Below are 26965 nucleotides of genomic sequence, written 5' to 3' on the forward strand. Positions count from 1 at the left end.
GGGACTATGGTGATGGCACACGGGTGACTTGGTGATGGGAAACCTGCGGGGATTACAATTGAGATGGAAAAAAAATGCACAAAATGATGTAAAAATAAACTGTTATTAAAAAAAGTATAAAACTTGATGAGGTAGTAAAGGAAATACACAATTTGCTCAGATTAATCATGTTTACTATGTTGACAAGTCACAGGTGTAGTTCACACTCATAAATGTCACTGAAATTATCTCATCTGCAATCCAGGTTGCATTTGGTTCTCAAGGAAAATGGTTAAGTTTTCAACTACAGATTTGGCTCATAAACCATTTTTTCTCGTTAGTTTCCTTGTATACACAGGTCCTACTCCAGAAACAACAAAACTGAGACAAGGAAGGCACCATAATTCAGTTGCACATAAGTAAACTGAATATATTTATAAAAGTTCTTATATTGAAATTATATTAGCTAAAGTCCTATTCAAAGCAAATGACTGCATTTAAGGTTTCATTTTGGAAACTGCTAAGGCACTAAGTAACCCAAACTATATAGTACAATGGGAAGTCATACAGTTTCTTATAAATGGAATAATTAATGGCCAACAAGTGAAAAAAATCCGGGCTGAAAAACAAAAATGATTTGACACACAGCAGCACTTTCTCTGAATTACCTAGAACAGTATGAAATGCCACCTGCAGGTGGCAGCAAATGTTGACTTTTCCTAGCCATCTGTAGTTTCAAATCACCCCAAAATAATTACTTGGCATTTTTAATGATACTACCTATATCTCACACTTACATTTAAAACAAGAAGAGGACTGCTATGAGGGAAACATCTGTTTAGACATTTAGCTGAGCACATACAAAGCTATTTTACATATTTCTGCAATTAGAAATTGAATCAGAAGATTAATAAGATCCATCTTTTTGCTCAGAAAAGTTTATGATTATATGTTTAGTCCATGAACTGTTCAAGCACATGCCTCATTCCAAGAACAGGAAAACTTATGGGGCTTTAAACGCCCTAGAATTTCAGGTTGATCCTGAACCAGCCTGCCTGCCACAATTATGGAAGTCACATCTTATGCCATCAGTACATTTAGAGAATGGCTAAGAATAATGGTCTGCTGGCTAAAATGTTTTATAAAATACCACATATAAAGAAAAAAAAAACATGGTTTAGATCAAAAAAGCAAGTGGACTAACAGTGACTGACTGGGAGCTGGGAATTCAAAGCTAAATGCCAATAGACAAGGTGCTGAGGAGACGCAAACTGACCTCCTGAATCTGTGCCTCTGAAGACAGAGAGAAGGAGTTCACTAAAAACCGCAAAGCTGCCCCCTGCCCCAGCATGTTCAGAGGCCAGTTTCTTCCTCATCCTGTTCTTACCCTACCAGATTGGAGACAGTTTTACTTAAGGGAAAAATGAACTAGAGAAACACAGGAGTCAGAACTCTAGACACAATACAGGGAGGAATAGAATAACTCAGGGAAGGTGAAGACTTCCCCACCCACCTGATGCCATTTCCTGTTTTGCTACTAGAATGCTAGCAGCTAGGATGTTGTCCCCCAAGCAATGATCAGAGAAATTCTCCCCGAAGAAATGAAATGACCCATGACAGTAACAACTAAGTAACTTTCCAGTAAGCTTCCAAACAGATTTTAGTACATCTCACTCTCAAATATTAATGTACAGACAAGGGTCAGCAGATACATCCCAGGCTAAGACCCACAATAGAAGAAAGTAGAACTTTGAGGAAACAGATAACAACAGTAGAAACCTTCATGTAAGGACTCTCCCTTTAACAGCCCCAGGAGAAAAGGCCACATCCATAAACAGGCTGAGAGGGCAGAAAACAACTCATGAAAATTAAATTTCTGATCACAGAAACTACAAATTCAGCAGGCAGACGAGATGTTGATGTTGAGGGTATCTGCCAGAATTTAGAGCAAACAGAAGAAGAAAAACGAGGACAAAAAGAAACTAAAATTAGGGCCCTCCCTGGTGGGTGCAGCAGGTTAAAGCACAGCACTAAGAAGCTAAAGCCACTTCAGCATGAGTTCAATCCCCACCCTGGAGGTGACCACATGGCATGGCAGACCTCTCCTGACCTGCTGGCTGCTCCCTCAGCAGTATATTTTGTCAGTTGGCCTGTTCTGCTCCCCATTCTGTCTCTAGTGAATCCTCTCACCACCCCTGCACCTCTGGCCTGTACAAATAAACTAAATTATAGGACTAAAGCTAGAGGTACAGTCAGATCAAAATACTCTGAGACAAAAACTCAACACTTAGAAGGGGAAAACTGTGGAAGAAGCACGAACAAAGGTAAATAGACACTTCATAGAAGCAAAGAGTAGAAATCTGTAGATTAAAAAGGGTCCACAAGTGAGCACACACAAGGATAAACGATAAGGGATCCTCACGGGGATGCATCATTTCGAGCTGCCAGGACAGAGAAGGTCAAGCAGAGGCCAGATGACCATTTAGCAGAGACGATGTGACAAACAATAAGACCAGATTGGTTACTCAACTACAAGACATTTAAGGCTAAGGATCCCTTGCAACATGGAAATTCATTGTAACTATGTGATTAAGAGCAGCTTTTTAGGGCTTTCCATTTTAAGATTAAAACAATCACTTATCTTCAAGACTAATGTAAGAGATATTATCATTAGATGATATTTAGGGACTTCAGTAGACAAGCAGTTTGTTACTCACTGGTGTTTGCAGCTTCTCTAATTTCTTTCAGTATTTCTGCTTCCATGGCAGGGTTATTGCAAATATCAACCCAAGTTCCTTCCACCCCTTTCTGTTGTGCCAAAAGTGTCAGCCTTTTCTGATTAGGAACCACAAAACTGATCACATAGGACTGGTCACTAAAAATTAGAAAATAAAACAAAATAGACATTAAAACACTGAGAACAATTATTCATGAAGTATAGTCAATTGAAGATTTCAGATCATTCTAAATTACTATTTTCTTATTGTTAAAGTTTCATTAAGAAATATAAGACCCATAGTACTGGCACAAAGATAGTCCTATAACTGATGATAGAGAATAGAGAACCCAGATGTAAATCATTGCATATATAGTCAAATGATCATCAGCAAAGGTGCCACAACCCCTTTATGGGAGAAGGACAGTCTCTTCGACAAATAGTGTTGAGACAAATGAATACCCACATAGAGAGGAATAAAACTGGAACTTTTTCTTAAAACACATACAAAAATTAACTTAATATGAATAGAGACCTAAATAGATAAAAGCTAAAATCATAAAACTCCTAGGAAAAAAATAAAATATACAGCACAGACTCAGGACATTGGATCTGACACCATTTTTCTCAGATATCATACCATAAGAACAGGCAACAAAAGCAAAAATAGATAAATAGAAGAACTTTTACAAAAAAACCCACTAATCATCAGTGAAACCTTACATTAGGCAGAATGGCTAGCACAAAAGAGAAAGAAGGGCTGACAATTGCTGGCTAGGATGTAGATAAAAGGGAAATCTTGTGTCCAGTTAGTGGGACTGTAAATTAGTTCAGTGAAAGAGATATTCATAGTCCCATTTTCCTGGCAGCTTTATTCACAATAGCCAACATGTGTGGAAATAACCTAAGTGTCCATAAACGAATGAATGGGACATGAATGGACCTTGAGGACATTTTTTTTTAAAGAGTTACTTATTTATGCACACAAGAACTGGTGTACAGGCCAGAAGGTGTGTGTCGGGGGAGGGGGTTTGAGCAGACTCACCAGAGACAGAGTGGGGAGCAGAACAGGAAGTTCTGCTGAAATACACTGCTGAGGGGAGCAGTAGGCTGGTCAGGAGAGGTCTGCTGGACCATGTGGGTCACCTCCCTGTCTGGGGATCAAATTTGTGCTACAGTGGCTATGGATTGCTTCATAATGCTGCATTTTAACCTGTTATGCCACCAGGAAGGGCCTGACATTGGGGACATTGATGCTAAGTATAGTGAGACAAATACTGCGCATCACCCACTATGTGGAAACTTAAAAAAACCCATAGCAACAGAGCGTAGATGAGCAGTGGAAGGAGAGGTTCATAAACAATACAAACCATCTATAAGATGAATACAGTCTGAGGATGTAATGTAATGGTGACTACAGCTGACAACACTGTATTATATAATAATATAAGAAAAACATTAATGGGCAAAGGATAGGACTATTCTCCACAGGTGATATACCAATGGCCAACAAGCATATGAAAATTTGCTCAACAGCATTAATCATCAGAAGTGAGAAATCTTCTCATTCTCAATATGATGTCTATCAAAAACCAGAAGTGTTGGCAAGGATATGGAGAAACTAGAACTTTTGTTCATTGTTGGTGGGAATGTAAAAATATTGGTACTGCTATGGAAAATGTTATGGCAGTTTCTAAAAAAAAATTAAAATAGAGCTACCACATGACCTGGCAATCCTACATCTGGGTTTATATACACAGAATTGAAGGCAGGATCATGAAGATATTTGCCAGTATTATGCATCAAAGTCAAGAGGTGGCAGCAGAGGCCTCCCTGATGACACAAGGGGTTAAGTTTCAGCACTATGAAGCTTTCTGCAGTCACTGCAGCAGGAGTTCCATCCACGGTCAGGGAGGTGACCCACATGGCACGGCAGACCTCTCGTGACCTGCATGCTGCTTCCCTCAGCAATCTACTTCAGTAGATCCTGTTCTGCTCCCCACTCTGTCTTTGGTGAATCCTCTCACGCCTCCTCCAACTCTGAACTACACCCAGCTTTTGTATGCGTATATATATATATATAGGGTGGAAGCAGCCCAAGCTGCCCATTGATGGACAGATGGGTAAATAATGTGTGGTCTACACACAGACTGGACTAGGATTCAGCCTTAAAAAATATTCTGAAACATGCTACAACATGGATGAACCTTGAGGACATTATGCTAAGTGAAATTAGCCAGTCACGAAAAACAAGTGTATGGTTTGTTTAATATGTATGCATAGTAGTCAAATTCACGGAACAGAAACTAGAGCAGTAGCCCCTAGAGGCTTGGGAAAGGGGAAGTTCAGGACTTGGACTTGCTCAACAGATAATACTTTTAGTTTTGCAAGATGGTAAAGTTGTGGTGATTGGTTGCAGGGCCAATGTGGATATACTTGACATGTTTAACTTGGTTAAGAGGGCATTGTTATGTTTTGTCTTTACAAACAAACCAAAAAAACTATTTTTGAATAGAGTAATAATGCTCATTAAATAAACCATATTAAGATATAAAGTAAATGCCTGAATCTCTCAGGTTTTTGATTTAGAAATCTTGTACAAGTGATGTTATCTTCATGGAAAAATAACATTACATCTGCTAAGCCTCAATGGTTGCTAATGATAAATGAAGTATTAATAGCTTTGGCATAGTGGAGCACTTATTTAGTGAGTGAGACATAGGTATATAATAAACAGTTAAAAATGCTTGATTATCTCAAATGATCTCCAAGTTGGTGAATTCAAGAACTTTCAGAAATGTATAATGTTACTCAACTCTGACGAAACTTACATGCTACCCTTATGATTATATACGATCAAATTATTTTCCAATGATCCTTTCATTGTAAGTATATGAAACACACAAATGTTACCTTTTGGCAAAAGCACAGATGTTATCAATAAGAGGACAATTCTTTAGTGCAGCTTCTACCTTCCCAAGAGAGACATATTCTCCAGCTTGCAACTTCACCAGATCTTTCTTACGATCTATAAATCATGAATGTTAAATTACAGTCTGTTTTATTAAGGTATGCACAATTCTAAATTTCATTGCCACGTCTTAACAAAGACACCTCTTCTTCTAAAATCTTGTCATTTATAATGCTTGTCCAAACACATCAGCTAAAAGGAAAATGCCTAGTTTAAGAAGTACTGGCTAAAATGTTACACCCTATACTGAATATTTAATACACTGTAAAAATCTTAAATATTACAATGACATTAATAGAAAGAACAAGGACGTTGGACCATCAGATTTAAATGGGAGCTCTGCCTGTTTCTAGCTATGTGATCCTGGGCATATTAAGTTGACCTCTCCAACCCTCAGTTTTACCAGGGATAATGATGCCTACACCTTCCATCGGCAGGCAGCATAATAATGGTATGGTGTACAGAACACACTATTTCCCGCTTTGACATGACTTTGTTAAAATGACAGTGCCCAAAGAATGCATTGGTACAAGACAGATTAAATAAAACATCAGGTGTTGATTTACGACCTGTACCTCAGCACTGACCTGCCTACTCATAACCCCCGCGTCTGCTACATGCCCAGACACACATGTGGTTCCAGCTAAGTGAAGGATAAAACAAAGAGAGAGTGGGGAGGCTGGTATACTGGTTGTAGATTTAATCATATTTTTTGGGCATTTCCCTTAGTAGATCAAACCTCTAGATGACAAATCAATTTTCCCAGGAAATTACTAAGTATTTTCAGGTCTAAAATGGGTCAAGACATATTCAAATGGACTGGAGATATGACTGAGGAAATGTTAAGACTTGAAAAGGACCTGTCTGGGACCCTACAGAATGCTCATTTTCTTTTAATTTTAACTTTTGTCTGATTAAAGTGGACCACACATGGCTGTTTTGAAATGACTCTTTGAACTTAAAAGTTTATTTCAATAGTGTCACTGAGGACAATATCAAAACAATGAACATTTTTGGATTGACTAAGCAAAGTAATGTTGAGGACTGACACTACATTCTAGAGTACAGAACTGTCTACAGTCATATGAATGACAAACAGGAGGACAGAAAGTGTATACATACTGGCCCTTCGATGAAGAGATTTTTCTCATATGCCAGATGAGAAACATCTGGAATAGGGTATATTACAGAAAATAGTCATACAGATCCACAGGCAGTTGACCAAAAATATAAAATATCTCTTGTGAGTAATTTGTTTCCTCAATACCAATCTACTATTTTCTTTCTCCCCACCCCTAAAGTGGTAGCTACTGTTATCACCACTTGGTAAGGTGAAGGTACTGCTCTGCTCTGAACATTTTATACACATCAATGCATTCAATCCTCACAACACTCCTTGGTCAGTATTGTTTCTCTTTTACAGATGGAGACATTCAGACGTAAGTTACATAGCTCACCCAAAGAGTGAACCGATCCAAAGAGTGAACTGGTGAACTGTCAACCCTACAAAAGACTCAAACAATATCCCTTCATACTTGTAGAAGCTACAAAAACTAAAGAAAAGCACAGCAAGAATACACTGACCTATAATCTGCAAACACCCATCGGGATGGAATTCTCCAATATCACCAGTGCAAAACCACCTTTGTCCATTTTCATCCACAGAATAATCCTCTGCTGTTTTCTCTTCGTTTTTAAAATATCCCATGGAGATATTCTGTCCGCCAATTACGATTTCACCTCTGGGGTTTGGCTTGTCGTGAATTGTATAACCGCCTGAAAGTCACAAAAGCAAATTAGTTATTATTCTAGAAATTTACTTGCATTAATTGTTAGAGCTCCTATGCAAATACATTTCTACTGTCAAATTTTATGTCACTTTATGAGAGAATATTATTTTGTTTTTACTAAGATTTACTTAAATTTACTTAGATTTCAGTAGCAGCAATGAAAACGCAATGATAATCTACCACCCAGCTCAAAACTTTCCAGCACTATATAAATAAATTAAAGATTTATTTATCTGTGCATCCATAACTGGGGTACAGGCCAGAGGTGCAGGGGTGGGGAGAGGATTCACCAGAGACAGAGTGGAGGAGCAAAGCAGGCAGATCCACGAAGTACAATGCTGAGGGGAGCAGCGGGCGGGTCAGCAGAGGTCTGCCACGCCATGTGGGTCACCTTCAGTGCAGGCAGGGATCAAACTCTTGCAAAAGTGGCTTTAGTTTCTTAATGCTGTGCTTTAACCCAGTGCGCCACCGGGGAGGGCCCAAATTATTAATTTTTTTGTGTCAGTATGTTTTGATTTTTTTCCTAAGGGGATATTAATCAAAAAGAACAGCTAGTGAATTCCTGTGAAAGGTAACAGCACTGAGAGGGAAAAGGAAGATCTGAGAGACAGCAGGGATTTTGCCTATGGCCAGTCACAACATTAAAATTAAAACACTGAAATAACTAGCAATAACTATTGAAATATTAGATTACTACTCATTATCTATTACTGAATAAAGCATAGTTCTGGCAAGTCAAGGATATAAGGAACAGTGGAGAAATGCTAATCAATAATATGGTATTTCCAATAGGAAAGTAGCTAGGAAAATATAATGAGACTTATTGTGATGATCATTTCCTAATGTATGCAAATGCCAAATCATTCATGTCATATACCTGAAACTAAAATGACACTGTATGTCAGATTTACTTTAATAAAATAAATAGTATTTTAGGTAGAATGGGTAGTGGGGATGACTGGAGCTGGTGGAAGTCATGGTATTGTATGCAGGCGTGCATTGCTTAATGAAGCTTTTAGTCAATGGACTGCACATATGATGGTGATTCCAACAGGCTATGCCATACTGCTTAGGGGTATAGTAGGTTATGCCATCTAGGTTTTAGTAGTTGTACTCTATGATTTTACACAGTGACAAAACTGCCTAACAATGAATGCTTTTTGTAAAACATACCTTGGTCTCTAAGTAATGAATGACTCTGTATAGATGTCAAGGCACGGAGTTGTACATCTGAAACTAACATGGTACTGTAAATCAATGTTATCTGTTTAAGATAAATGAAAATGTCCTCCAAAAAAGATTAATTAAGGGCCTCCCTGGTGGTGCAGGAGTTAAAGTCTGAGCCCTATGAAGCTATCACCAGCCACTGCAGCCATAGTTTGAGCCCCACCCAGGGATGCTTCCCACATGGTGCAGCAGACCTCTCCTGTCTCACCTGCTGCTCCCCTCACCTGTGTATTTCAGTCGATCTTCCTGTTCTGTTCCCCACTCTGTCTGTAATGAATGCTCTCACCCCCCACACCTCTGGCCTATAAGCCAGTTCTTATATGCATAAATAAATAAAGTAAATATTTTTAGAAAGAGAATATTTGAAATACAAAGAAACTCAAAATAAAGCTTACTTTAAGGAAAGTATGCCAAAATTTGAATACATAAGTCAAGCTGTCAATTAAATTTTGTCTTGGAAGGATTAAGAGCAAAGTTCTTGCAGCTGTTAGCTGCTCTTAAAATGGGACCGCACCCCCAAACTAGCATTAAAACATAATACCAGGAAAATCATCAAATAAAAATTAAAGGCAAAATTCCCTTTATCAAGTTTTACTATATGCCTTTTTACCTAACCCAGCTAATAAAACAATTCAGATGTTGATGTTCATTACACACAGGCAAATACCTATACCTTCCTCAGATTTTCATTCTAAAATTGGGAAGGCATTACCGTGGGAGAACATAGGATTTATTTTCCCATGATATAAAAACCCTTACAAATGAAACTGGCTTTTAAATGTGGTTTTTAAAAGGGAACTGTTATTTGCTCACAGAGCGACAGCAATGATTTACACGAAAAGTTGCATAGAAGACAAACTTTAAGAAACTTCTATGGCAGATAAAGCCCATTTTCTTGGGTTGGAACAAACTAAGAGTTAAGTCCTACAAGGTAACTAACTGGTCCATTAAAATTTTCAGATGAATATTCTTTCATAAAATCTTAAGCTTTCAGTTGCTCTTCCTTTAACTGGAAAAAATTAGGCTGTTAATTATCTGTTAATATATGCAGCTAATGTATATGCTTATTGTTTTTTCATTAATATCATCAGACTGACTTGCTTTTGCCTGTAGCAGATCTGAAAAAAAATCGCCACAATGTCTTCACAGGGTGGGTTTCCTCTCAGTAGCCTGCCTCTGCAGTTACATACAAAAATTCAAATTATACAGTTACTTGGAAAGCTGAGTCTCAACTACAGAAATATCTGCTGTGGAAGAAGCAAGATCTAAGAAAGTGGTGAGTGCATGGAATCAGTCTCCCCACCCCCTGAAAATCAGGAGTTTCATTTTCTAGCTCCAAACAAAGCAGCTAAGTTGGGCTTCAATGGATAAAATCTGTGTGCACATGCTCATACCCCTCTAACTTAGTGGGTAAGGGAATAATCCACCCACAAGTTTTTCCATCTTTACTATCAAATATTCCCAAGATCAGAATCATGATGCTTAGATGCCAGTTTCTTTTGCTCTTGGAGATCTAAGGATGTTACTGAAGAACAGAGCCAGCCAACGAGCAACCTCAGAGTCACCTGCTATTGCAGACAAGCTAACCCTGAAGGAAATGGAAGTTTTTGGCTCAGAGCAAATTGCACCACACCTACAATCTCACTCATCATAAAAGACTTACCTTCTTGCCAATCCTTTAGCTTAATTTCACAGCAGATGAGAGGGGCACCAACTCTGCCAGTAGTATAGTCAGTAACTAGGGAGGAAAAAGTAATAGACATTAGCATACCACATACTGGTGTGAGATCAGAAGAGTGGGATTCGATCCAGAGACAAAGAGGTGACAAAAGGAGTCCAAAGTGAGAGGGAGTGCAAAGTATGATCGTCATTCCATACTTCAACTTCATACTAACAGTGCAAGCAATTCTGGTGTTGCTACATGATTTTCGCTCCTCATGGCTATATTTCTGAAAATCAAGTACAAAAATCTCTCTTCAAAGGAGTGCTGTTCCCCCATTATGTACCTAGAACTCTGATGGGCCAGATTTTTGATTGCTATCCTTTCTCTAGCACTCATTCTTTGGCTGTGTACCTTGGTTAAGTTACCTAATCTCTGAGGTCTCCCATTTTCTCAACTTCTAAGTGGGGATAGTTATCAGAACCTCCCTCACGTAAGAACATACTGTAATGATTTGATGGGCTGATATGGACAGTACTTAAAACAAGGTAGAGGTGTCTCATAAAAGTAAACAGGATAAAATCAGAGGTTCTGTGATACAGGCAGACACAGTGACTGCAAAGCTGTTATCACAGTGATGTGAAGAAATAAAAGGCTGGAAGCCAAATGAGGCACAGGGAAGGGATAATCCACTGAAAAATGGGAAGGACCTGGTGAAAGTCAAAGATAGTAAAATAAGCAATCAGAATGACTTCAAACTATATGGCTTGTGATGACGGCATTCATTTTGGACACAAAGAACTTAAGTAGGATATTCAAAAAAAGTCCTATATATTCCCTAAAGTTTCACAATCTTAAGTGATTTTGCTCCCCTCCCCCCAACCTCACCCTGGAGGCATATTTGGCAATGTTTGAACTGTACATCATTGTCCCAAGTGAGAGGGGAGGGGAGGATTTCTAATTCCATCCAGTTGCTTGCCATCCTCCAATATCAATAAAGCCTTAACCAAAAAGAACTTACTGGTTCAAGATTTCAAGTATGCTGAAGCCGAGAGACCCTGCTATAGGCTATTGGCAAAAAGGAAAACAACAGAGGAGAAAACAAACAAGAAGTCTGGCAGGATTACAGAATAAAGAAGGGAAATGCAAGTGGTATTTATTCCCAGAGTGCAATTTTCTAAGGAATAATCATTTAGAGAGAGCATGAAAGTACTGGGGTGCTAGAAATTTTGAGGACCGACAACGTAGCCTATATATTTACAAGGCATTTATGGGGGTCGGGGAAGCACCGATACTCTTAAGTAAGAGAGTCTGAAATTCTGTAGGCTTGCACTGAATTACTGAAAAGGCATTCCATGAGCAAGGGCATGCAAGGGAGTGTAGTAGCAATGTGAGTGGACAATTCTTTGCCACACGGAAACTGCTCACCTTCAGTGACTGTGCCCGCGCCACACGATTCTGTCAGTCCGTAGCCCTGACCCACTGGGCAACAGAAGCACACGTTCATGAACCGGTGTGTCTGAGGAGACAGTGGGGCACCTCCCGACAGCATCATACGGACATTCCCTCCCAGCAGGGCCTTCACCTTTTTAAACAGTATCCTTAATAAAAGGGGAGAGAAATGATTTTAATACAGACAGATATTATTCTGGACAACATGCGTATTTGTCAGCTTTAGGAAAGCTTTCAAAATGTTTGGCTGAACAACTAAGTTTTCAGAACCATGCAGATCATGAGAGGTTCACAACACCACAGCTAGTGGCACCTTGAAGAAAAAAAAAAGCCAGAAAAACTTGCGAATGCCAAAAATCCCACAACCACTCAGTGTCAGGAAACTGCTCTGACATACAGCAAATAAAATGATGTCAGGTGGAAAAAATTAATGTTACCTTTGGCACATTTAGTCATTGATCTTGTTTCCCTTCTAATGAAAAATGTATCCCCATCCCCACCCACCCCATGCGCTGCATTTAAAGTAACCTTCATAGACCCAGACTTGCTACACTCATCAATGCAATAAGCCTGATCTTCACGCAGAACAAATCTTGAATATGACTTTTTTAAAGGTAGAAATAGCAGTCTTTTTAAAACTTAACAGCATTTATTTCATGAGACCAAATTTTATAACTAAGCCTTAAATAGTTACTCAGAAATTGAAATTTGTGAAGTTGCCAAAATTAGAGTTTAGGGTCCTCTGCTTGCTGCTTAGAATTAAAAGTGAATAAAGGAGCAATTCAACCTCAGGATCATGGCAAGTGATGTTCTAGCTACACCGACTTGCCATTTACCTATTCACCTCCCAGAGGTAAGAACATGCAAAGATTTAAGGTCCCAAACCCTTGTCTATGATATGTACTTACAGGTTGCACAGTGGTGCGTCATATCCCTTCTTGATCTGTTCCAATTTGTAGTCATACCCTATCTTGAAAAGAGTTTTCTGGATATAATTCATCTCTTGGACTTTGCTCATAACATTCTTGTAAATTCTATCCATAATTTCCTAAAATGTAAGCAAAATATTCACTAATCTGGGAAAAAAATACACTGAGAGACTTTCTAGTAAAGATAACTGATTTCCAACATCTTAGAAAAGGTTATTTAGTATAACGGACATATCTGCATTATATAATCAAATCTACTGACTGCTATTTCAAGTTGTGTAAGGATAGGGTTTACTTTAGCTCTAGACACAAGTTTATCTCATTTTAAAAAAAAAGTTAGATAGACTACAAACAATTCATTATGTTCTTATAGAAAAATAATTCTTAAAAATTCTTTCCTTTCAAATATATTAGCTTGTTTCTCAAAAAGCACCCTATTAAGTTCAATTTAATCCTGATGCTTTTCTTTTCTCTTTATTATTACAATACCACCTTGCAACTATTACACCAAATATCAAAAATACTATATTATGTTTTCTGAAGTGGTGTGAACCTATTCTATTCTGCTAAATCATATTGTGAAGCAATGTTACCTCAATTAAAAAAAAACTTAGCAAAATTAACAAGAATTATTGAAAGCACACCTATGTACAAATGACTAGTTAGAAATACTTACAAATGACTAGTGTAAATTCAGTTGTGCTACAATGAGTAACTATAGATGGTGTCTCCATATTAGAATAGGCCATTTACAATGAGGACTATAGAACGATCCCTTGCATTATGTTAAATCAAGTAAGTCAGATCGGACCAAACTGCTCCATGATGTCACTTATATGAGATATCTAAGGAAGCCAAAATCATAGAAACAGAGAGGAGATTGGTAGTTGCCAGGGGCCAGGCATCAGGAAATTGGGAAGAGATATTGTTGAAAGGGTAAAAACTTGCAGATCGAAGGTGAGTAAGTGCTTGGAATCTAATGTACCGCATGGTGACTACAGTTCACAAGAGCATGTTGTATACTCAACAATTGCTAAGATGAGTAACATACAACCAAAGAGGTGTGAAGCTATTCCCCTAAATCATATACATTGTTATAAAGCAAAGTTACCTATATTCAAAAAATGGAATGACCAGTTCTCACACTAGGTAATGTGAATTAGTTCATTTTTGTCGTCTAATTTTCCAATATTGGCATGCATTTCAGAAGTTTGCTGTATCACCTTCCCATTTACACTCCATATATTCAACAAAGTATTAAAATGTAATGTACCCATATATCATAGAGTATTACTTTGATAAAAAGTTGAAGTGCACAAAATGAAGGAGGACATTCACATTCTGTACTCACCGGAACAGCAGCCATGAGGGTGGGCTTTAGCACAGTACAGTCTCCTTTGCTTCCTTTTTTAATTTTGCTGGACTGTATTACATAAAAAGTAACGAGGATTAGGGAAACCAAACTTAGTGGGGAAAATGCTGTTATTCAAGTAATAACAATAACAAGAAAGGTTACACATGGCAATTGATCTCCTATTGCTCTGTGACTTATTTGTTACAATTATTATACCTATTATAACCATAACCATAGTCTAAAGTGTAAGTGCTTTATCTTGTATATTATTTCTCTGGCATATGTCAGTCTTTCTTAAAATAGAAATTCTTCAAACTAAAGAAGGATGGGACATTTTGGTAGGCCAAACTTTCTAAATACGTAATATCAAATATAGCACAGAACTTTTATTTAAAGAAACAAAGGTCAACACTAAGGTAGAATGAACACTAAGACAATGCTGAAGATAATTTTAACTTTGATTAGGTAGAAGGCAATGCCCTATCTCAGAGTCACCACTATAAACATCAGTTAACATCACATAGAAATACTAATTTAAAGACACTGTCATGACCAAATGGAGGTACCTACCTACGTATGTTAATGTGGATTTCTTCTCCCCCCTCTTTCCTTCCTTTCTTACCTTCTCTTATATGTAAATGTTATTTGGCATTTTAAATTACAAGTCAGTAGGTAGAAAAACTGTCCATCGAGGAAGGTAGATAATGCAGTTCGTTATTCATGCCAACCATAGCAAACGTGGCCTAAGATTAACTCATAATTAGTAGTAGTGTGGTGATCCACCAGTACTACCAGCTTTGTCATAGAGAAGGTTCTGCTCATAGAGCGCAACTGCTTTTATCTTACTTTTAAGACAGATAAAGGAAATAAAAGAACTCCTTGTGTGTTGTGTATGTGCACATTGTGAGTGGCAATCTACACGCACACAGGCACAGCATACACAGGAGGGCAGCTCTGTAGTCTTCTGTAGAGAGAAAGATGGGCTCTTATGCCCTTTGACAGAGCTTTGAGTCAGCCTAAGTGTCTCAAGTCATTTTTTTGTTATAGAAAGCATTTCTGGGATAATAGTAGCCACAAGCAACCATTCCTTATTTCTTCATCACGCCTAGTGATATATCAGTTTTTTTTTTTTTAAAGATTTATTTATTTATTCATACAGAACTGGGGTACAGGCCAGAGGCTGAGGGGCGGTGAGAGGCTTCACCAGAGACAGAGCGGGGAGCAGAACAGGCAGATCGACGAAGTACACTGCTGAGGGGAGCAGCGGGCGGGTCAGGAGAGGTCTGCCACGCCATGTGGTCACCTCCGGGGCAGGCGGGGATCGAACTCATGCGGAAGTGGCTTTTTTAGCTTCTCAGTGCTGCGCTTTAACCCGCTGCGCCACCAGGGAGGGCCGATATATCAGTTTTAATATGACTGTAGAAGCCTTAGTTGTGAAAACATCACTATCATCTTCTTGCTTCAAATGTGGGGCTCTGGTCTCCTACCATTTTGATTTCCTATGTGAGCCAGACTCTTGGATTTTAGATTCCTAGTAAGACTTGAGTCTCATTTAAAAGGTAGGTGTGAATGTTCCTGATAGATGTTAGCAGCCTTCTAATGTATACTATTTGGACTAAGAAAATGAAATCAGACAAGCAACAGATTTCAACTGTACCCTTTCCCACAGTGAGGTTATTGTTTTCAAAAAGGCATTGAAAACAAAGGTTGTTAGTCCCTGGCTTCTTGGCTTCCCAGGGGGAACCAAAAAAAATCATACTTAGAGCTTAATGAAATGTTTTTCACATTTTAAAAACATCTCTGAACATAAGAAACCCCCCACTGCAATGTGTTAATATGTAGCAATTACTGTAGATTTTTCTGAGTTTCTTTTTTACAATTTCAGCTCTAGTCTTATTCACAGGCCTATTTTGAGTTTACTGAACTGAGTGCTGCCTACTAGTTTACTGATAATTTACTTTTTCTCTCCATGTATTTTATCAGACATGAACTTTTAACAAATAGTATAGTTGAATACAGCAATTCTCTATCCTAAAAAGTGGATGTGCTCCTAAAAGTATAAAGTAGGAAGATGTTTGGAACACAGAACTATTTTTCATGGAAAAAACATTTTATAGGTATTAGGGTTAACCTTGGGGTGGTTGGTAACAACCAGGATAAGAACACAAGGGTCATTCTGGCTTGCTAGAATTGCTCTTTGCTTTTTATCTAGGCACTGAAGGTTTGTGCATTTTCAGTTAAGACATCAAAAACAGATGGTTGGAATCTCAAATCAGGAAAGAAGTATCCATTTAACTTTTTTGTCTGAATCTTTTACAAACCATCAAACCACTTGTGAAATGCTACTACTAACCCCAGAAGTATTGCAGTTGCAAACTGCAAACACCAAATCCTCTTACCAAATGCATGCTCCCTTGCGACTCGCAAACAGAAGACAGCATTGCCTGGGTTCTGAAAATAACAACTGAGCTTGCAGCAATGGGAGTGGCAGAAGCTACGAAGTCAAGCTATCGCTGCCTACACAAGCGTAGCTTGTTTTATTGCATTATCACCTTACTGTGCTTCACAGAGAGCGCACAATTTACCAAGTGACTGACTGTGGCAACCTTGCCTGAAGCAAGTGTGTTGGTATCAGTTTCAAACAGTATGTCCTCACTTACTTCTGTGTCATATTAATTAATGTATAACATACTGTTTAAGATAAAATGTTATTGCATGCTTAGTAGATTACAGTATAGTGTGAATATAACTTTTCCATATACTTGAAAATAAAATGTGCATGATTCATTGTGATATAGTGAAATTTTATTGCAATAGTTTCAGGCAAAACCTGAAATATTTGAAATGTACCTTTACTCAGTCTCTTATCTAGATTATTCACATGATCCTTAGAAGTTCCTTCCCCAGATAGATGCCTGGTTGAAACTTTTCTAAAGCAAATGTGTTAAAGAAGAAATGAAGAATAAGTGTGGACAGTATGTATGGAGTGTGTATCTTTCAAATGGCGTTAAAATGCATAAGGTTGTCATATCCACTGTTGAACAACCAGCTCTGAACAAGAGGGAGAAGGAAAAACTATACCCCAAGAATAGGGAACTGACAGCTGCCTTTAGAGAGTCTACAGTGATGCCCAAAGAAACTTTCTGAGATGATAGAAAAGTTCCAATTATAGCTATTAGAATGTATGGTATCCAGTATGGTAGCCACTAGTCACACATGGCCACTAAGAAGGTTCTAAACATAGTTTCTTAGAGTAACAAAGAAATGGAATTTTTCTAATCTAATTATAATTGATTTGTATTTCAACATCACTGGTGGCTACTGTATAATATAGTAAAAATAGCTCTAGAGAAAACTCAACAAAATTGGGCCAAATTCTGGCCACCACATTGCCTTACAAAAAATACCCCATAGGCTGTCAAAAAGGTTCAGTGTATTTATATTCTCTAGCCAACCTCTCCAAAGTAACAACTTACAGAGAAAGGCAAGATGAAAGTAATTATAGTTTCAAATATGTAGCTAAAGCAATAACAAAACCCAAGTTTATTACAGCTCCATATTGCTCATGGAAGCTAGTTTTGAAGTAAAGAAGCAAGTTTTAAGTGAATTAAAATCTCTCCTTTTAATAATATACTCTCAACTACACAATGTAACTTAATATAATTGTGCTGGGAAAAAAAAGTGTCACCTGATCAGAGAGTGTCAGTGGAGAAGAATATCCAATCCTACAGCCATAGGTAAAGCAAGATATCTCTGCTGTCAATTCTAGTACATGAGCCAAAGGCAAGTAGCCAATGTATGTGTCCTTTGGTCTAAAAAAAAAAGAAAAAATATAAATATAAATATATATATATATATATATATATATGAGAAACATTTTAGCCATTCTTAAAAAGTCACTGTACATGAGAAACATCAATAACCTTGTCATATAAATATTGATTTGAATTTAGAGAACGCCAAATATGAGCTCTGATTTCTAAGCAGAAGGCCAAATAATTATCTCTTACCCCAGTCCAGGAATCCTCTCACACTGGCCTGTCATTCCGGCTATCAAATTGCTGTGATGCATCATCACGCCCTTTGGTCTTCCAGTGGAGCCGCTGGTGTACATGACGATAGCCATGTCGGACGGGGTTGGTCTATTTGGGGGAATGCTCACTGAATGAACAAAACAGAGCACCGTGTTTTCTTAATTTAAAAGAGAAGTTGCTAAATGTAGATATTTAGACTCTGATATAATAATAAAAAAGCATTTGTAAATTATTGGTAATAAACAAAACTAAATTGGTCATAAAATGATATTTGCCTCACACTGAAATTTCATCTACTGTTTGGCCTCTTTTTCGATATTTAGCCTAACCCCTGTCTGTTCATGCTCTCCAAAGTATTATAAATAGAGGAATGTGTGGCAAAGATTTCTAGGGCTTTGAATAATCAAAGCAATCAATCATTGTGTATAAGCACTTCGGGCCTCAGTTTTCTCATCTCTGAAATGAGATACTTGGACATGATTATGGTTCTTAACTTAAAATACTATCTCTGGACCCCAGTCTGAAAACTTTGATCCTGTATATCTGGAATAGATTACCGGTAACACTCATACACACTCCTAATTGAAATCTACTCAAACTAATTTTCAAGTTATTGGAAAAATAAGTTTAAAATAACTGAATCAAGAACACTGAATTAGATTCAATTCAATTAGCCATTATATATTTATACATTTAAAATTATTTTAAGATTACATCCAGGTCACAAGCAAAAGTCAAAGGACATCAAACTTATCTTCTTTCCTACTATTTTTATAGTTGTGTATTGGTATCTGTATAGGAAATTATTTTTTTTTAAAAAAAAAAGATTTATTTATTTATGCATACAGAACTGAGTACACAGGCCAGAAGTGCAGGGTGGTGAGAGGATTCACCAGAGACAGAGTGGGGAGCAGAACAGGCAAACTGATGAAGTACACTGCTAAGGGGAGCAGCAGGTGGGTCAGGAGAAGGTCTGCCACGCCATGTGGATCACCTCCCTGCCAAGGATCAAACTGGTGCTGAGGTGGCTATGGCTAGCTTCATAGCGCCACACTTTAACCCGTTGTGCCACCAGGGAGGGCCCAGTATAGGACATTTTTAATTATTGAAAATGCAATCAGATAAAAAATTATAGCAGGAGGTCCTTTTTGTATTTCTGCTCTCATTCTCTCACAGCTCACTCATGCCTGCAGTTGGAATAATTCTTGGGTATCTGAATTATTGGTTCTTTGTGTTTTCCCCACTCTGGGTCTGACTCTTTGGATCAGTCCTTCATTCTCATCAAAGGTATATTAAAAAATACCTAAACTATATCTAAATTTTACTGCTTCCAGTCCTCTGGCTGAAGGCAGAAAATAGTAAAGGGTCCTGAGCTCCAGGGCTACCTTTCCTTATTCAATAATTAAAGGAAAATAATAGAGGTTTTCCCAACAGATTGTATTTAGTCTCCTTGAACGGGGTCAGCAAACTGTTTTTACAAAGATCATCTGGCAAACATTCTAGTTTGAGAGCCAGATGGCTGCTTCTCATAAACTACTCAATTCTACTGTTGTAAAGGGAGAGGAACTACAGACAACTGGTAAATAGATGTGATAGGTTTCAATCAAAGTTTATGAGAGAAAGAGTCAGCCTAATTTGTCAAACTCTGCTATAGAGTTGTGCTTCTCCAATAATCTGTTGTGAAGTCCTCCCTCCATAATAATTTATGGATACTTTTGTAAAATATAACAATAGTGAAATGAAAACATGAGGCACAAATGTTAGTATTTAAAGGATCTTCTAGTCTATAAAAAAGTAGCTATCATAGACATAACTTTTTTTGTTATTCCACAACAGTAACTAAACAAAAAGATGAGTGAAAATATAACTCCCCTCTTCCTAAATGTCCATACATACATGTTTTAGATTACTTAAATACTTGAAATACTTAAAATTTTTTAATTCTTCATTTGTTCCTTGCTGTTAATTTAACTGGACTGTCAACAGTGCTCCCTTTTGAAGAGAAAGGCAGGGAAAACCTTAATTATTTATGGTTTTGATATTTTTCAAATGTTTTTAAAACTTCAAAGAAATTTAGTTTTCACTCATATCTCTTCTTTGCCTAACTTATTGAAATAACAATTCTTGAAGAGATATGTTTTAACTACTTTACTTACAGTTTTCTGGTTTGGATCCCAAGTCTTCTACTGATTGCATGCTGTGAATCTCAAATCCTTCAGGGTATTCTGCTTTATTGATAGACTTATTGTCCACATAAATGATATGTTTAACACAATTAATATCTGGCAATGCAGTCTGTTAAACAGAAAGAAAATTCAAGTATTAAACATGGGCCCGCAATAAACTCAATTATTGAACATTTTCCTATCCTGACAGCATAGCATGAACTAAGAGAAAATTTCATATTACCTTAAGTTTACCTTCCAGAAGTTCAACACTAGTGATCAGATAGGTCGCCTCAGATTCATTTAATCCATGAACTACAGCTTCTTTGCCAAGTGTGGCATATAAAGTCACGACTACATAGTTAAAAAAAAATACACATAAAAGTTAAGTGAAAAACATTTTTAGGTATGTTGTTTAAAACAGGCTTGAATGATGGGTACTCTCACAGACCCAAAGGTATTTTATAATTGAATTTGATTCCATAACTTCTGTAATTACCCTTCAGCTTCATATCACACTTTCTGGTAGTCTCCCAATTTTTCTTATAACTTCTTAGGATTAGAAAGTTAGATACAGAAATACTGGAAATGCCACAGCTGGTTAGACTGCAGTCAATTAAGATTCTTAAGGTGAATAGGTTATGGCTGAACTCTTAATTCAGGTGAGATCTAGCCTAGCCTTGTGACACACACCTTCACTGATCACAGTACCAATGGACAGACATGTCTCAGAGAATCCTCAAATTTGGAGGATCCCAACTCAGAAAGTCAGTCATGAATCACATTCCTACTCCTTCCAAAAGTCATTTATTTTTAAAGAGGCTCCAAAGTCCAAGCGGATGGGTGATCTAAAGCTTTAATTGGAGAGGTCGAGAAAATCTACTCTTTAGGCACTACCAATGAAAACAAACTGAAAGGTCGGGTAGAACTAAAGAATATCTGCTAAACTTAGATTGAACTTGGAAATTCAGTTCTCGGCTGGTAACCAAACAGGCATGTGGTTAATTAAGAGCAGTCAATTTTTAGGAGGTGTAGACTGGTGAAGTTGGGTCACGGTGGGTACAGAGGATCTTTCTCATATTATCTATTTTCTATTTGTTTGAAATGCAAATTCTCAATTTCTATGCTACACCTGTAGTGCCCAATTTCATTCAACATATGCATGAGTGATTACTATGGGACACTATACAGCATCGTTCATTTTTAAAAAACCATTTATTGTATAGTGGCAAAACTGAATGCTGAAGAATCAGAAATATACCCAGTTCTACCTTCTGGATAATACAGCTAATGCCAATTCAGCTGCATGTACTTATTTCATACATAAATTGCAATCAATTTAATAGGAGGTCTCAAAGTAAAACAATGAAGTAGAATTAGCCTCAGCAATGACTTTGTTGTTTTAATCATTATTCTGTATCCCTTCCTAAAAAATATCCCTGTGTGCCAAATCTTTCCAATACAATTCACTTCCAGTTGAAAAGCAAAATTCAAATTCTTTCCTTTAAAGTTGCCAATTCCCATACCATTTCTTAGAAGTACATCAGAGCAGTTATCTAAGGCAGTTTAGCCACACATTACAATATTACTGTTTTGTGGACACAATTTGTGTAGAAATACTATACTGAAGCCCACCTTTTTTTTAAAACTGGAGACTCTAAGGACAATTTCACATAGAAGAAAAGCGCTCTCCTCCTCCCTCCCTCCCTCCAAAAATGAAGACACTTACGAGGAAAGTTGTATTTAAAGCAGGTCTGTGCTGAAATCATCCATTCGGCCCTGGTCTCACAGAAAATGGCAATGGTGTTCTTTGGTTTTAGTCCCAAGGCAGTGAGTCCACTGCCGAAGTTATTCACTCTTTCGTTCACTTCAAGATAATTCATCCATTTATAATTCCCAAGAATTAGCTGTTAAAATGAAGCATTCTCTAGTATTAGTATAGTTATACAAACAAACAAGATGCAATTCAATGCAGGCATCTAAAAGTGCTCTTAAGTGCATATTCAGAAGCTCTGAGCACCTTCTGAGAATGAGTTATACAGCACTACAAGAGAATGCCTGCACAGATTTAAATGTGCATGACTTAGGATGAAGCAGAATTTACTTTTCCTTTAAAAAAAATAAGTACAAGCCCTCCCTGGTGGCACAGTGGGTTAAAGCACAGCACTAAGAAGCTAAAGCCACTTCCGCCTGCCCCGGAGGTGATCCACAAGTCACAGCAGACCTCTCCTGACCTGACCCGCCTGACCTCTCCTGACCGGCCTGCTGCTCCCCTCAGAGTCAGTCTGCCTGTTCAGCTCCCCGCTCTGTCACTGGTGAATCCTTTCTCTGCCCCTGCACCTCTGGCCTGTACCCCAGTTCTGTATGCACAAATAAATAAATCTTAAAAAAAATAGTAATAAGTACAAAGATGCTGTACCTTCTTAAAAACCTTTCCATTTGGCTGCATTTCATTTTCTTCACTTAGTACTTCCCTGGTCCCCAGGCTGTCCTTCTTCCCAAACTTGGACACGGCGTGATCAAATAATTTATCCAAAGTGTCTGCTCCAGGGATGTCTATGACAGCTAGCGAGTCGAAGTGTGTGACAGAGCGATATGGACTTCCAGGTTGGTCTGAAGTGGGCTTAGCTTTTATTCTCTTTGCCATAGCGTTTTTCTTCTTGGCATTGGTAAGAAAATACCATGGAATAAATATAAGGGCACTGTATGTTGTTATCAACAAGTGGACAGGAAGCAAAATAATGGTGAGCACATTTAGCTTAAGTTTCATAATGGCAAGGCTTCTATAGTGGTGTTTATTTCTTGTTATTCTTTGGCTTTGGAAAGCCTTATTTTGCTGAAGAAGGCAATAACGGAAGCAGCAGCAAGAGTAGCAGGATAGCCAAGGCAGTTCACACAGATAAAAGTTAGTAATCTTTGGAAGCCAACAATAAAGTACACCTGCAGATGAAGACAATGAACCAGGCAGAGAGCAGGGAAAAAAACAAAACAAAAGAGCATTAACAAGTTGATAGCACCACTGACTGAAATATCAGGTTTAGTTACTATAATTGATAAGATAAGGAAAGATGAAATAACTGGTTTGAAAGGCTGATGTTTTTCATGATTGCCATAAACTCCTCTACCCCAAGTTTTTGGGTATACTGTGTTCTACATACACATCATTCTGGAAGTCATATTAACACTATTTTAATGCATAAAAAATGCATGACTATGACATTAAAATTTGGCCATGATTCGGCAGAATAGGAAATGCCAATATTAAGAATTTTCTTAAAAACACATGTAGGCTAGGCAGCTTTAAATAGGATTAGATTTTTTTTATCCAAGAGGAAATAAAAATCTAATGTAAGTTTATTTCTCAAAGATTAACACAGAACTATCATTCTGGGTTCTTTGCTAAGATCAATTTCTGAAGTAATGCTATTCACTCTCTCCTATCTCCACAATTGCAGCAATACAGTAAAAAATCATTTCCTAAGTATGTCCTTTGTACTCAGAATTACACCAGTTGCCTGAAAATAGTAGCATTACGTGCAAAGTAGTATATGGCCTGGCCCTTACTCAAGACAAGTTAATACTTATGAAGCAATCAGCACACAAGATAATCTGGTGTTTTTCAAACAGTGGAGGTGAGGGGTGTGATGCTGACCTATTTCTTCAAATAAACTCATGCAGACTGCACAAAGGTAAAAGTTAAATTGGAAGTGCTCTGGCTGAAACAAGGGTTGGAGGTGTCCAGAATCCCACCCAGATTTCCTGGAACTCCACCCCCAAGATTATCACTGTAGAGCATTTCCAAGCCCTGCAAAATTACTAAGTAACATAGCGTTTATAAAGAAATGGAAAAGACTGCATAAATAAATGTATTATGAGCTCAAAGGAAGTACAAAATGACCAAAACTAACTTGGGGGGTATGGTTTATGGAGGGTTAACATCCAACTGACCCTTGTGTTGGTGATGTGGACATGATGGAGAAAGAATAGAAGACATTCTGCTCAGGGGAGCTATGTGAAGAAACAGGTAGGAAGGGCTGGGGGAGAGGAAGGAATGCCAATAATGGCACCAGCATGGCTGGGACCCATGAGATACACTGGCTAAATAGGCTACGGTAGCACTTGATAAGACAAATCAAGTCAGATTTGATATATCAGAAAACTGGGGGAGAGGGCTGCTGAAGGTCACAAAACATGGCAAATTGGAGAGGAACTGCAGAAGCAGCCTCTGAGTTAATAAAGTCTCTCAGGGTACTTGCCTTCAGTTGAGAAAAATATGTTCATAAGTACCCGTGTATTTCAATTATGAAAAATGCATATGTTAGCTCACTTTGAAGAGATGAGTTGAACTTCATCCTTCTGCAGTTCTTGTGGAAACGGACTGACAGACTTAACTCAACTGACCACAAGCCAGCTGTGTATTTTTATACCAATTACTACAAATTAAGTAGCTTAACCCCACCTCTGCCTTTGTTCATATCCTTCAACTGAGTGTGGTAGAATTGGCAAGAATCTACAAGCAAAAAGGACCTTGGGTTAAGTCCTCATGTCTACCAGTAACTGTGTAACTTTGAGCAATGACATCTGGCTGAACTTGAGCTAAGATCAGCGATGGACCCCCTTCGAGAATCCAACAAAAACTAGGACTCCAACTCCTCTCAAAAGATGTGTAAAACAATGTTAAGGGGTATTTGGGGTCTGGAAGGCGGGGAGGAAAGTGTGCTATATGCAAAGTAATTAGAAAAGCTCATCAGGCATAATAATAAAAAAAAATGTGTAAAACAATATACACAATTTCAGGGGAACATGAGTTCCTTGAAATCTATCCAAGAAACCCAAGTGGCAACAGCAAACCTGAACTGTCACTTTCTGGCCTGGGGCTCTTCCAACATCAAGTTTTATGATGTGGGCTACCTAGAAATTGCTTTCTTAATCATTCATTTCCTCAAGATAAGTTACGTTAAATGCCTTATCATACACAAGACCTTCCTCTAATAATCCCCTCCTCCATTAAACATTTCATGGCTACCCAATTTCACAACAATCATTCCTTTTTTTATTTTCCAACATCACCTGAAATAGCTGCTTGGATGTTGAAATGATGGCAATATAACCAGGGATAAAAATGAATGGCAGACAAGTATAGAGACAGACCAGTAGTTCTCACCCTATAAAATCCAAGACCTCTTTCTCTTCATTTATAACATTTCTTTATAAACCTCAAAGGATAATAACAAATGATAACCTACCTAACAACATATACATTTTTAAAATAGGTCCTTGCTGGTACTATAAAGGAAATCCAAAAGAAAATTAACTCAGGATAAAATAGTGCTTATTTCAATAAACAAATTCTCATAAAAAATTCTAGATGATTTAAAAAGTCTTCATATTGATAAAATGCCCCAGAGGTGTGAGTACCAACTCATTTTCATTTGAGAAATTGTTAGACTTAAAATATATAAAGAACTAGAAGACAGTTTTGAAAGGGATAAACTAGTTGGATTTAAACTGTATTGTATGATTTGTAGTTATTCATGTTACAATACGCACTTAATCGCATATATATGTAAGCCTTGGAGGTAGGGAAATGTTTTCTATACAAGGCTCATAGTACAGAGACACAAAAACATGGTCAACACACATGCACAGTAGGCAAGGCTAAAAGGACATTCAGATGGAGTGTCACTAAAGAGATCATTTAGTGCAGAGGCTTTCAAATTCTTTCGGGCAGCGATGAGGGGGCATGGGTCATGCATTTGAAGAAAATCTTCTATGGACATGAAAACACAAGTACAGGTAAAAACAGAAAGCAGATCTGCCTGGTGGGAGAGCTGTGACAGCCTTTGAAAGGACAACTTGGGATCTCGTTTTCAGCTGAACATTTGAATTACAGATAAGTCTGTTTGGTCATCTTGCAGAGAAGAGAATGAGGGACAGTGCAAATGGTAATCAAGCCCATAACCAAGTCTGATGCTCTACCCTCTTGAAATCCGTCCCTGTCAAAGGTTCTCCAGGGTTACACACATGTCTACTGATAAATTAACTTTAAGAAAATATGTGAACACTACTCTGTGTCACCTTTGACAATGTAATACAGAAACAGAATACCAGGTTATAATCCATGGGCAATAATCAGTCCATGGAATAGTCTTAACAATCCTGTCTGCAACTGGTGAACTTACTTGGCAAAACCACAGCCTGGTTAAATCCAATTCTCTACCTCACCTGCACCTCTAAGTTAGATCATGTTGCCCAACTGCTGAACTTGGCTAGAGAAAAGCATGCCTGTGCTGAATGCTCAACTTTAAGACCACAAGGGTGCCCTCAACTGAGTCATCAAGGCAAAGCACACTAGTCCGCTCACTGGTGTACTCTGTTGGGGCTCATCCTCTGCTCTCTTCTCCTCCTCCTCCTCCCTTTCCCCATTCTCAACTGTCTTACTATTTTGTTGAGAAGTGGCAAAGTCTGCAAACTTGCAGATGCCCACCACTGTTTGTACCCATCTGTTCACATCTACAGCCACACACCCTGTTCTCTCCCTTCTCTGCCATGGGTTAGTGCTGCTCCCAGCTCTGCTGGGGTGCTGTTCTGCTGCTTCTTCTCTTTTTGGCCTCATTAATTTTTCCTGTTCTACTAAAATGTTCCCATTACAATAACATTAACAGGCTATTTTTTTTTTTCATCTTTA

At 38.0% G+C, this 26965-nt stretch overlaps 1 protein-coding gene across 2 annotated transcripts in view; it reads right to left on the reverse strand.

Moving 5' to 3' along the window:
• The window catches only part of ACSL4 (acyl-CoA synthetase long-chain family member 4), a 67965-nt gene that overhangs the window by 5193 nt on the left and 35807 nt on the right, over positions 1-26965 (reverse strand). The window contains exons 3-15 of one of the 2 annotated variants that reach the window (XM_004685700.2): positions 22697-22936; positions 22007-22184; positions 20522-20631; positions 20269-20407; positions 18089-18239; positions 17767-17890; positions 14076-14147; positions 12704-12843; positions 11772-11944; positions 10347-10421; positions 7251-7442; positions 5609-5723; positions 2697-2854 (exon numbers count right to left, since the gene is read on the reverse strand). In XM_004685700.2, coding sequence (XP_004685757.1) covers positions 2697-2854; positions 5609-5723; positions 7251-7442; positions 10347-10421; positions 11772-11944; positions 12704-12843; positions 14076-14147; positions 17767-17890; positions 18089-18239; positions 20269-20407; positions 20522-20631; positions 22007-22184; positions 22697-22924 — 1855 coding nt within the window. In that variant the 5' untranslated portion in view covers positions 22925-22936. Of the gene's footprint in view, positions 1-2696; positions 2855-5608; positions 5724-7250; positions 7443-10346; positions 10422-11771; positions 11945-12703; positions 12844-14075; positions 14148-17766; positions 17891-18088; positions 18240-20268; positions 20408-20521; positions 20632-22006; positions 22185-22696; positions 23218-26965 lie in introns of both variants that reach the window. The other variant, XM_012727221.1, reaches the window with a different exon arrangement.

Source organism: Condylura cristata, unplaced genomic scaffold, assembly GCF_000260355.1.
Source record: "Condylura cristata isolate star-nosed mole 26May11 unplaced genomic scaffold, ConCri1.0 scaffold00019, whole genome shotgun sequence".
NCBI lineage: Eukaryota > Metazoa > Chordata > Mammalia > Eulipotyphla > Talpidae > Condylura > Condylura cristata.